At 39.2% G+C, this 13262-nt stretch overlaps 1 protein-coding gene across 5 annotated transcripts in view; it reads right to left on the bottom strand.

Moving 5' to 3' along the window:
* MAP3K20 (mitogen-activated protein kinase kinase kinase 20) overlaps nt 1-13262 on the bottom strand; it is a 155767-nt gene that overhangs the window by 138536 nt on the left and 3969 nt on the right. For 4 of the 5 annotated variants that reach the window (XM_032479703.1, XM_032479706.1, XM_032479704.1 and 1 more), the window contains exon 2: nt 4781-4973. In XM_032479703.1, coding sequence (XP_032335594.1) covers nt 4781-4973 — 193 coding nt within the window. Of the gene's footprint in view, nt 1-4780; nt 4974-5143; nt 5540-13262 lie in introns of those variants that run through there. The other variant, XM_006189321.3, reaches the window with a different exon arrangement.

Raw genomic sequence — 13262 nt, 5'->3', positions numbered from 1 at the left:
AATACGCATGCTGAAATATTTAAGGGGAAACATACTGATACTTGCGACTTAATCGTGAAATGCTTCAAAACTGATGGATGGATGGAAGGATACATAGATATACATGTAATAAAGCAAGTATTTATGTTAATGACAGATCCTAGATGGTAGACTTACAAACATTCAGTACAAAACCCTTTCAACTTTTCTTTAGGTTTGAAAATTTTCATAATGAAATGTTGGGAGGGGAAGACATATGAGATCATCATAGAAAAACACTAAAAACAAAGGAAAGTGTAAGAAAAATAAAAAACACTACACAGATACCAAGCAGACACCTAGGATCATATTACAAACATTGTTTTGTAACTTGCTTTTACCACTCGGCAATATATCATAAGCATTCTCCTAAGTATTCTCTTTAAGTATTCTTCCAAATGTAATGGAATCCATTACACATATGAAGCATAATTTTTTTCATCTCTGTAGTTGACAAGCAAAATTGTAATATATTTAAAGGTATAACATGATGATTTCAATATACGTATATATGTTGTGAAAGGAGCCCCACAATTAAGCTAATTAACACACCCACCACCTCTCACGTTCACCTTTTTGAGGAGGGGTGAGATATAGGATAATTCGTTACAGGACACTTGAGTTGTTTCCAATTCTTCACCATTATATATATCTGAAATGAGCAACCTATTACAGCCTTCTTTTATCCCTGATTATTTCCTTAGGATAAAGTACTAGAAGTAAAATTTCTGGCTCAAAGGAAGTAAATGTTTTAAGATTTTTTGATACATTTTGCTAAACTCTTCTCCAAAAAGTATCCCAGTTTACATTTCTAACAGGAGTATATCACAGATTATACCTATTCAGATTATGATGTCAAATTTTAAATTAAATGCTTCCATAAATAAAATGTCTATAACCATTTTTTCTCCCAAAAGAACAAAGGCTCTTTTTTAAAAAAAGTCTACAATAAGCAAACCTAGCTTCCAAATCTTAGTTTCTCAATATCGCACTCCCATGTCAGGTACTCTGAATCAGGGCTTCCTGAAGAAATGGCTGGCTCCAGGGCTGCAGCAGGAACTAGTTCAGCCTGGAACATCTCTCTGTGCCAGGAAGTAAGTACAGGCTAAAAAACTGACGGAGACGCAGCAAGAGGACACAGGAGCCAATCTGAAGGGTCTCTTACTTGCCCAAATCAGGGACAATTTAAGCATGAAAGTGCATACCAATTGTAATGAACTGTAACATTTTGAATTTGAAAAAAGAATCCATAAGTCTACAATGAAACAATAAGTGAAGAAAGGAAGGAAAGAAGGAAGAAGGGCTCTCGTTTATGCTAGAACTTCTTGCTTTTCTACACAGTAACTGTCATAATAAAATTTGATTCCAACAAGAATCACAGATGGATGCTAAAGACAATGTACTGGAGGTTGAGGAAAGATACTTACATAACCTCAAAGGATCTACCAATAATTTCATTATTAATTACAAAGAGAAAACAGGTATTTTTACTGTGGAGAAATTCAGTGATCCCCTCAATCAAGAGTTCAAAATTAATATCATCAATAATGTGACAAACCAACACTGCAGGTCTTGCATTAAGATACATCAAGGACACAGGCCCAGGCAGCACTCCTACCAAAATGACATAACCTCAAACTAGGCTGGTGGGAGGGAAAATCAGAGAAACCCCAAATGAGGGACATTCTACAAAACTTTCTTGCACACTTCAAAAATGTCCAAGTTTAAAAGACAAAGAAAGGAGGGGAAATTGTTACAGATTAAAGCAGACTAAGTATAGATCAACTAGATGTAGTACGTGATGCTAGGTTGGGAAAAAAGTTCCCATAAAAAGCCATTATTGGAACAACTGGTAAAATTCAAAACCAGACTTGTATAGTAGGTAATATTATTGTATCCACCTTAAATTTTTGACAGTTGAATTATAATTGTGTTCTTGGGAGATGCTAAAGTATTTAGGGATAAAGGTACATAGCATCTGCAATTTACTCTCATGTTTCAGTAAAAATAAAATATATATGAATATCTATGAATCAATAATATATAGACAGAAAGCAAATGTTACAAATGTTAATTGGTGGTGAGTCTGGGGAATAAGATGCTAGAGTTCATGGCGCTAGCCTCGCAGTTTTACTCTAGGTGTAAACGTTTTTAAAAAATGAAGTTTTATAAGATATGGAAACAACCTAAGGGTCCATCAACAGCTGAATGGATAAAGAAGATGTGATATATATGCTCTGTGTATCATGCTTAGTTAAATAAGTCAGACAGTGAAAAACAAATACTATTGCTATCACTTATACGTAGAATCTAAAAAATAAATCAAACAGATGAATATTTAAAAATTAAGTTTTAAAGCACTACAAAGATTTTAAGTAAATGCTATTTTTCTTTCCTTTTTTCTAAATCAGAAAAGTAATATATACTCACTAAAGCAGAGGGAAGTATACATACTCACTAGAGGTCTACAAATAAAGTGAAAATAAATAGCATCCCTCTGTCCTTTCATGTAAACAAAATTAAAGAGTTTTGCATATATTTTCTCCATGTTCCATATATTTTACCAGATATCAGGTAATTCTTAAAGAGTTCCAAGAGTGAGCTACAAACATATTATTAAATGTTCCATTGCTTCTAAAACTCATTGGCAAAAATGACCAAGTGACACAGGACTGAATCTATAAAATGGAAAAAAAAAAACCCCATAGTTTATTACCTTTATCTTATCATTGAGAAAACATCTAGCCACGAAGCCAATACATCGTTCACAAAATGTAACACTTACAGAAGAAATGTATATTTTGTTTCCAATAATTGCCAACCACTAGGCAAAATGTTTTACGTCTTAAACTTAAGTTGAGTCAGTAGGTGTGGGGATGCTTTGCAATAACCTACCATGTCTCTTTATCACTGACAGTCACCAACTAAACTGAGCCCAAAGCTGAAACTGAGTTTCTGGCTTTCCCACATACAAGTTAATGAGTTGTGCTCCTGCAGTTTAATTAACATTTCTGAATGCTACTCACTCAGGTTCCATACCTACACCAGAGCAGGACTTGGCAGTTTCCAATTCTTGCTTTCACCCTTGGGCTTTCTGATGTCATTTCCCTGGCTCTCTCAAAAGACAGTAAAAAAGGTATTGGGCATGGAATGGGGGGGTGGAGTGAATGAGTTGCAATTATTGTTTTCATACCAAAATTTGTTTCATATCTCATAAAATCTCTCTTACATCCAACAACCAAATAAGAACATGCTCATTGTATTGAAGTTGCATGCTTAAAAATACTAGCATACTTATGTACTTCTTTGAATATAAATTTGATGGAATTGGCTTATTTTCTATTCCTACCTGGTCAACTAGAGGTTTCAGAGTTAAAAACTAAAGAACAGAGGGTCTCATCTGGATTTCACCTGACCCTACGGGGGCAGCTTAATACATTTCTCAAAGCTCTATTTCCCCATCTATGAAATAGGTACAAAAATGCTTGCCTATAAAGGGCTTAAGAGTTCATAGAACAAAGAAGGTAGGTTTAGCCTAGAGTAAGAAATGGTTTTATTATTTGGCTACTATTAAAACATTTATTGATAAAGCAATGAGGGAGAGGAAACTTTTTCTATATAGTACTCTTCTGTTTGGGGCACACGTTGGCTTTAAAAGCTACCACTTCTTAATACTTTCCACAAGCTACAGATACCATAAGGCAGAGACAGCTTAGTCCTTCTGACTTGGCTTCAACAATCGGAAACACAGCTGGTGATCACACAGCCACACGGCAGTGCTGGGAGGAAATGCCACAAAGTGCTTTCCATTTGGGTTTCTGTCTCTAATCAATTGCTACGGTTCACTGGCAGCAGTTAATGGAAAAAAAAAAAAAAAGAAATCATTCAGGGAGAGTCAAAGATATTTATGGAAAAGTTCACTTTAAAAAGATATAGAAAAGACCAACAATTAGCCAAAACAGGACATAAATAGAAATGACCAAAAAAAAAAAAAAAAAAAAAAAACTGCAAAGGGTAGCTATTAAAAATGATCAGTGTCCCAAGCCTCTATGGGTCAGCTCCACAACTGGCTTTACTGTAGAGTTTAGGCACCAAACTGAATGTGGGGACGATGCTGCGTCACTTTCCTGAGAAAGCTGAAGGGTTTATGTATGAGTTCTGAGCTCAACTCGGACCAGCACAAACCCTAGATGCCAAAAGCCAAGACCTTTTTCTGATTTTACAAGTTGGGCAGCTCTCTGTCTAGCACCTTTATGATACAAAGACCATCACCTCGGGTTTCAAGTGGAGGTAAAATTCAAGAAGCTGGAATTGTTTACATTTCAGCAGAAGAATAACGTTTTTTTAATTTTCAAAAGACAACTCCTGATGACCACAAATTTACAGACAAAAAAATGCAAAGGGGATGAAAACTTTACACCCTACTCTCTACTGACCCCTCTTGGCTGACCCAGGAAAAAGAAAAGCCTGCAGCCAGGGAAGGCCTGAAGGCTCACCTCCCCTGGAGGAGAGCTCAGAGAATATTTGTCTTTCATGCCATGGAAAGAAATCCTCTCAGTTCAGACGACCCCTAGTAAAACTCAACCCTAACGCACACATGGCATTGATTGCTATTTATGGGGCTCCTAGAATGGAAATTGGGAAACGGCCTCATAGATCCGACCCAAAGGCTTTGCTAGGTCCCTGGCAGCCTGCGCTCTAGGTTGAAAAGCTTACATAAGTTGCTACCGTGACCACTTCTGATAGCAGGAAAAGACCTTACCTCTTTCTCTATTTTGAGTAGCTTCTTTACAGCCACCTCCTTGTCCTGTGATATCCATTTGGCTCGATAAACACTCCCAAAACTTCCTCCACCGCAGTTTTCAAAAAACTGCAAGTCATCAAATTTAATTTGCACAAAGGAGGTACCGAGAGACGACATCTCATAATGACAAAGTATTATACTTCCACAAAATCTGCAGAGAGAAAGGAAGGGAAAAGTTAGATTGTAAACATATTAGAACGAATCCTCTGAATTCCACTTTTGCTGATGGATACCAAGTCCTGTGATGCTTCCAGAAAGAGCCTTAATGACTTAAGAGGAAGAAAAACAAGAGTATAAACAAATCAACATGAGAACACTTACCCTGGCAGCCAGTGCAGAATTCAACAGCACCTTGTCCAGACTCTGAAAACACAGCTGTCCCCCCAGAAATGGTTCAGATTCCCCCCCGGACCAAACCTGCAGCAGCACTTCCTGCACATCCCCAGCTCTGCCGAAAGGCTACTATGTCGCCAGGTCTACCCTGAAGCCCGGACAAACGGGAAGCACGCTCTCAGCAGCAGGCCTGCACAGCGATCCTGGCATCCGAGGCATGCCATCTCTGCACGCTGTGCTCACTTCACAGAAAATATACATAACCTCAGCATCTGAGCATGCTGGCACAGGAGGGCCGAGGTGCTGCAAACCGAACGCACGTTCGGTGTTGCAATTCCAAAAGCAAAGTGGTCAGCTTAGGGATGAGAGGGGAGCTGGCCAAGTGTTTTCCAGAAGTGACTCCCTGGACTGTATCCTGGAGCAGAATTTAATTAAAGGGCAGAAAATCTGCCCTTGATTACAATATATTAAGTCATCCAGAGAACTCTGCCAGGAATGTTTAAAAAAAAATATTATGCTTGTCTCCAGAGGAACAGATTCTCTCGCCCAGAGATTATTACAGTGATGTTTTCTGCAGTCTAAGGAGTTTCACTGTTCTCCAGGTAAGTGGTCGTTCTTCACACCCCATGTCAAACCACAGATTAGCAGGAAAGACAAAACAAAACCATCCAAAACAGGACTGAAACAAAGGACTAAAACTCTGAACCTGCATGAAAATCAGACGGATAAAAATGTTTGTGTACCTATTCTTCCCAAATTGTAAACCAGAATCTTATAATGAGGGAGTAAAAAGACGAGTCTGTATGTACAAGACATTCTACAAAACACCTCCCCTGGGCCCTTCATAATTGTCAGCATCATGAAAGCTTAAAAAAAAAAAAGAAAAGAAAAGAAAAAAAGCAGAGAAACTTCTAGAACACAGAATACTTAAAGAAATATGATGACTAAATGCAATGCATGGTCACTGACTAGATTCTGGATCCCAAAAAAGCTACAGAAGGTCTTATTAGGATTTTAGGGAAATTTGATGTATTAGTTAGTATTATTTTATCCATGGCAAATAACAGTATTTTGGTTTTGTAGAAGGATGTTCTTGTTCTTAGAAGGTATACTGGGAGATGTATTAAAGTATGATATCTCCAATTTAATTTAAAATGGTTCAACCCTCACTCTCCCTCCAAAAAAAAGCGAATGGGTATAGAAAGCGAGGAAGCAAACGCGACCAAGTATTCAGGACCGGCAAATCCAGGGCAAAGTTACACGGGCGTTTCACTGCGCTTTCCATTTTTCTGTGGAGTTTGGTTATTTTCAAAATAAAAAGGTGGAGGGGGCCGTTTGTGTCTACATAAATGGACAAAATTTCTTCAGAAACAACCTGTGGCTTTGCTGAGTGATGCCCATAGTCAGCTCAGAGATCTTAACGTGCAGCTGACTAGCCGTCCCATTTTAGGAACATCAGGTCATTGAAGAATGCTGATTTCTTATGTGAAGTTCAACTCTGCTCTACTTTGGGAAGAACGCAAGACAGAGGACTGTTTATCCTCAGAGCTCTGAAAGATAGCTTAGAGTCTACATAAATAAAAAGTATGCAGATACAGTCTGTCCGTGTTTGATTCAACAATTCACCTCACTAATTTTTGCTTCAATTCCTATTCAGTTCAATAAGGAAAAGGGGGACAAAAGATAAAATTTAAGAATGTGCCAAAGGTAGGTAGGGACACGGAGTACACAAGTTTGTTCTTAAATGCAAAAAGCTTGTTCAACAAAACGCAGAACACTACTTGCAAGAGTCCCTCAGTGTTACAAATGCTAGGTCTTTATTTTTATGATTCATTTTTACTTTTATCAAAGTACAAAAAATAAAATAGGACCACAGAGATTATAATGAAAAATAGAGCTCCCCTGTCCCTCCCCTCCCCACACCCGGTTCTCTCTTCAGAGGACCCTAATTTCAACTCCCTTAGGATTTTATTCTGATGTTCATATTTCATGATATTTCTATATCTGTATCTGTTTAGAAAATGTGTTCACATTGCTATTTCCTGATTGTTCCATTTTAGTTATTACCTATTAACTTCTCTTTGTGGAAGCTAAGGGTTTAGTTTTCATATCCCATTCTTCACCTACTTACATACAAGTATGCCACACTTGCTCAATCCTCCCAGCATCCAACGATGCCGCAACATTTGGTTAAGTCAACAGTCACCGTTTACAGCAGTCTGACAAAGTAAATATTACTCCCAAGAGTGCTGTGCAGGACTCAATGACTTTTCCTTTCTTGGATAACTTTTTATTTCTCCTAAAGTTATTAGTTGTTTCTGTTTTTGTTTTTTTTTTTGCTTAGCTTTGTATACATCTAAAACTTAATTCACCTCAGCAAACTTTCCCAAGAACTGCAAAACTCCTCTAAATAAAGTAAAAATGTCAGGTTTTTTAGTTTGTTTGTTCTATTTTCTCTTGGAGACATTGTTCCTATACCACTTATCTTGAGTCAGTCTGGCTGGAATGGTCTCTCTCGGCCTGACCTGCCTGGGACTGCTTTCCCCACCATCCTCAGAACTTCCTTCACCTTTTCCTCTGGGGAGGGGCTCCTGTACTGGGATCTCCTGGCTTCTCGCCTTCCTTGGTTTATTTTCATGCTTTGACAGTGCACGTCTCCCATTTGCTACCTGAAGAGAGGGCCCAGGATGCATTTTTTCTGGGGAATCTCTGTGTTAAAATGTCTTGATTGGTAGCCCAGCTAAGTATGCAATTCTAGGTAGGAAATAATTTCCAAAAGCAGTACTTCATACTCATCTAGCCTATAGGGCAGTCTGATGCTACTCTGCTTACTAATTCTTTTTACATTACTTTTTCCATTGTGAAAGCTTTTAGGATCTTGTATGCATCCCTGGAATGCTGACATTAACAGGATATGCTGAGGGGTGAGTCTTTTTCATTCATTGGTGGGACACTCAGTTTACTCTCGGTCTGTGACTCATGTCTTTTAATTCTGGGAAATTTTCTCATGTTCTTCCTTCACCACTTAGAGCCACTTTCACTTCTTGTCTTCTCCCTCCCCAGACACACACGAGGAATGACTTGCAGTTCCCCGTACATGCTCTCACGTCTCCACACTTTGGCACAGGCTGGTGTCTCTGCTTTGAATGCCTCTCGCTGCCCAGTGATGTCCCTGACCACCTCCTCTGGGCCTCGGGAGCAGAGTTAACTGCCCTTCTTCAGTGCCACAGCTCCCTTATTTACTCTTTCATCTTTCCCACTGACTTCCCCCCAGACTAGAAACTCCCCCCTCCCCCAGTGGCAAACGCATTTCTCTTTACATCTGGACCCGCAGTACCTACTACACAGCCAGGCACGTCACACCTTTTCCATTTAAAAACATGTATTGAATGAGCGAATGAACAAGCAAATGAACAAATTATTTCTGGCTCTGCTGTTACACCTTTTGCAGCTAGAAAGATTCCAATCAGAGTAAGTAAAATCTGAGATCTGTTTTTACAAGTGCCCCCCAGAGGATGCTGAAGCAAATCCTGATTTGGAAACCGCTGCCTAGGTCTCTTGGGAGATGGAGAAGAGTATGTCTGGGACCTCCAGGACTGAGTGTCTCTGAGTCCAAGGGAGGGGGACAGAGAGGAGGGGGAGAGGGGAAATCCTTTCCAGAACAAACGGAGAGATGTGAACCAGGATGAGATTAATATGGGTAGGTCTGAACCCTCTGGTGCAGAGCAAGCCCAGGGAATATGGATGAACTGAGGCAAATCAATCCCATTTGAAACCGACCCAGGGGTGCCAGAGGAAGGCTGACCTCTGAGAAGCACAGCTCTCCAGCATCTTCATCCCGAGATGAGACAACCAGTCTGTCTTCCCAGAATCACTGTTACTCACTTTGTGATGCATCCCGCCATTTGGAAGCTGGCTATGTATGAATGGAACTATATCATTACTTGAGTGTTTTATTGAGTCTATAAAAAATTAAGTCCTGTCTGATTACCAAAGAGACTAACAATTCTGAGGTGTATGAGTACAGGTTTTCACTCCAGCGAGCCTGGCAAAGCATCATGGACTTAGCTGAAGAACACGAATGAGATTCCCACTGCCATTACTGTGAGCGTCAAACCACACGCATTAATTTTTCCCTTTGTGCTTTCTCTCCTTTAAAATCATTATTCTAAAGGGATCAACTTATGACCAGAAGAATGATAATCCAAGTTGCTGATTAATCATACTTAGAGCATCTTGGGAAAGACTGCTACCTGATCAAACTATGTTCTCATTTTTCAGACGTGTTCTCCAGTGCGTACACCAGAACGTAACATTAAGAGTCATCTGTACAAAGGTATTTACATAGTACACCCAATCAAATGATGTTTTCATCCCACTATGTTAAAACAATTCTTCTATTTGAGAAGGGTAATTTTTCTTCATGCAACAATTCCCAGTCCCAACTTTGTAGCATCTTAATTTTTGTTTCATAAACTCTCCAAGTTGTTTTAAATGTTAGTCGTAAGTATGTACCACAGAGCACTGAAGGGTAAGTTAGAACAGGGATATCACAAACATGAAAGCTTAAGAGTGGGTCACAACTTTGAAAATCACTAACTCAGTGGTTGAACCCAATCATTTGAGTACTTGGGTAGTAAGACTAATCTTTTTTTTTTTTAATTTTAAAAATTTCCTTAAGTTAAAATTTTAAAAGATTTTTAAGCTATTAATTAAATTGCTGAAGCTTATACAGTACCATCAGCTAATTATCAAAAGTAGAACTACCTGGAAGAAGAAAACCTTAAAGGGAGTATCATTTTACTTTTTAAAGTTTTCAGCCTTCCAGTTCAAAAAAATCAGACTTTTGCCCTGGACTTAAAAATGAAAAGGAAAAAAGGAAAAAGAATACCCGCTAAAGTTTAAACGTTAAAAAAACAAAAAAAAAAAAAAAAAAACACCAAAGTTTAGAATTAAGTGTGAGTTAGAACTCTGCCTCTACCTCTCAGTAACCTTGAATCAATCACTTTTTCTCAGATCATAGCATTTCCAGACCCAATAAATAAAATATCCAATCTGTTATCAACTGTCTCAAAATTAATATTTCAAAAGTTATCATGTTTGCACAGTATTATTTGACTTCTTTAAGTCTTACTTCCAAATAACAGATATTTCAACACAGAAGCACATGGTCCAGGGGAAAGACCCTGGTTAGAGAGATCTGGTAGCAAATCTGAACTTATTAGCTGTTAGACCTCAGGCAGGTCACTGAGCCTCTCTGACTTCAGTTTTCTCACTGGCAGTAATACCCTTTCTGTGTAGTCATTGGAAAGTGGGAGATGCTGTGAAAGGCCTTGCACGGTGCCTAGCACACGGTATGTCACACTCAATAAATGGAAACTAGGTTGTCTAATTCTTTTAATAAGTCTTGACATCCTATTTAGCCATCTACGTTCTCAGCCTTTGTAGTTAGGAATCCTTTCGTCAATTGTTTTCCTCTTCCCATTTACAGAATTGTTTTATATTCTGTCTCTATCAGCTTTGCAGAGCAACTATTAATAGATTAACGTACTGTTGACCTCTAAATCCTTACTATTTGAGTTTCTTTGTGTATGTTTCATTTTTTCTCACTCCTCTATTTGCTGCTTTTGGTTTTAGTCATTTTTGCAAAATGTAGCCTCTTAGTAATTATAATTTTCTTTTAAACATTTTTTTCATAAAGAGAATATTTAAGTTATTAAAAGACAATACTCTGGGGTTTTTGGCACTTTTTAGATATTAGGGTTTCTAGGACCTATTTATTCAACTGCAGCCCTGACTGTGGAAGGTCCTAGAGGATATTACTTTCTGTGGTGGCCACTGGCTTTTCTCAGATCTTATCTGCTGCATATCAGATAGACTCAGAATACCTGCAAGTCTTAACTTAAAAAATTAAATCTACTTACAAAAAGGTTAAATATATTAGAAAACAGACCTTTGGAATTTTTCCAGATTTTTCTTTTAGGCTTATATGGGCCTATTATTTCTGAATCCAGATCCTTCCTGCTTTTCTTTCTCTGATTTACACTATCCTTTGTCCTCTCTTCACAAAAGTAGTTAGATGTTTGTTTTCTGATGGAATAGAGAAGGAAAATTTAGTTTCTTTATCATGACCTGAATATGACAAAAAAAAAGAAAACCTACTTTCAGAAAACAGCGCTCAACAAATTCCTCGGCCAAGCTTGCTGCCCTGATGTTTACTTATGCCAGCATTATTTCAGCCTCTTTAACACATTAGTGAACAAACTAATAAAAATGTGCTTTATCATGTGTGTAAAACAATACCACTTGGATTACGCTTCTGCAATTATTATTTTTTTCTGCAAGTCTTAACAATGGGTTAAGCTCTGGTTTGATGTATTTGTTCGTAACACCAAAGTCAAGGAGTCAAAGATTCTGTTCCTGAACAGGACTGCCTGTTCTGCTATGTTTTTGTTTTGAAATCACTCAAAAGAGATAAGATCTACGAGACTAGGTATGGCTAGAACTAACTAGTATTGTGTCTGCCGTAGGTACTTCCTTCCTTCCTTCCTCCAAGGCTGCCACTGGAAAGCAGCATGTCTTGTCTAGAACAGGTTGCTGGGCTCGGTGAAGAGCATCTTCTGTCATGGATATCTGGAAGGTGCCAACTTTCAGAGGCTGAAACATAGGACAGCTGTTGTTTCCCTTGTTTCCCCTTCTCTGCTTCACCACATAAATGACATAACTCTCCAGTTAAAGCACAGGTTCAATATTCAAATGAACTCGTTACATGAGACATGATTTGCACGTTAATATTTCAATTATGAAAATAGATGCACTTTCTCGCCAGAAATGTTGTTACTAGAAGCAACATCCAGGATGAACAGGAGTGCAGGGAGCAGGGCCATTTATGCCACAGACATGCCGCCCAAACAGCAGCCCGACTAGTAAACGCAAAGTAGGTACAACCCATGACACGAGTCACTGTGGGGGCTTTCTGTGTGGAACAATGGGAGGCGTGAGGAAGAGAACCCAGCCAGGGTCTGAATAAGCAAAGGCACACTGAGAGCTGGCTGGAAGAGGCATTCCCAGGTGCCCGGGGTGCGTGCTGGGGAGAGAGCAGCTGGTAAGCAAACCAGGTTTATTCGGTCAGCAGGCCCACCCATCCTTAAATCTTGCAGCTACTCAGCTCCTGTTTTCATAGTCTTCTGTCAGATAGAAAGTATCTCACCTTCCTGGCTGCTCACAAACAGTACAATTTGGGACTAACCTAGAATGAAAGTTCCCTGAGAAGGGTACATAGGAGAGTTAAAACCCGGTAACATTAAAAAAAAAAAAAAATGGGGGTGTTAAAACTAGATAAGACCAAAGGAAGATCCTACAGCATGTATCGCTGAGTTAGGGGCAACGCTATCTATGGACAAGAATTCCTGGTTATCAGAGCTGCCTAGCAAGGAAACATACCACCCTGTTTAGTAGTGAGTTCCCCGTCACTGAGCGTGTTCAATGGGAGGCGGGCATGTGGGGAGGAGACTGGGAGAGCAGAATGAATGTTTTTTTTTAAAGATCCGCTCCAACCCTATGAGCACGCTATGACTAACTGACCTCTCCCTTCCCTTCTTAGGTAAACAGTCATGAACCTGTCACTAAGAGCCCCTTGACACAGTGCGAGAACACAGTGATCAGTTTCAGTGATGGCAGTAATGGAGATGACTGGACCATCCTCCCAAATCTCTCCTCCCATGCTGGCTGGGAAGGTGCGAGCCGGACTTCAGACGTCTATCCTACAACTATCCTCTCCCCTTTTTACTTTCAGAGCACAGAGCTCTGCTCACCTCAAAGCCACAGTACAGCCACAGAAAATGAAAACTCTTTGGATGATGATCTACCCCTGTTCTCTTCTCTGCACAGTGGAACTGCAGCAGCCCATGCAGTGGGCTGCACTGTGCAGAAGGTGGATAAAAAACACACATCTTACAGCATCAACTTTACTTTAAGATTCGGGGGAATAAATAGGCTTAGCACCTGTTTGTATTGGTTTGTTCAAGAAAGTAAACCAGTACAGGAGAGAAAGAAAAGTCACATGGATTTTTAAGATAAAATGCAAGATTTTAAAGAAAGTGCCTGC

The sequence above is a fragment of the Camelus ferus genome, chromosome 5 (genome assembly GCF_009834535.1).
Source record: "Camelus ferus isolate YT-003-E chromosome 5, BCGSAC_Cfer_1.0, whole genome shotgun sequence".
In the NCBI taxonomy this organism is placed as follows: Eukaryota; Metazoa; Chordata; class Mammalia; order Artiodactyla; family Camelidae; genus Camelus; species Camelus ferus.
Note: the sequence above shows the minus strand (reverse complement) of the source record. Positions and strands in the feature narration are given on the sequence as shown.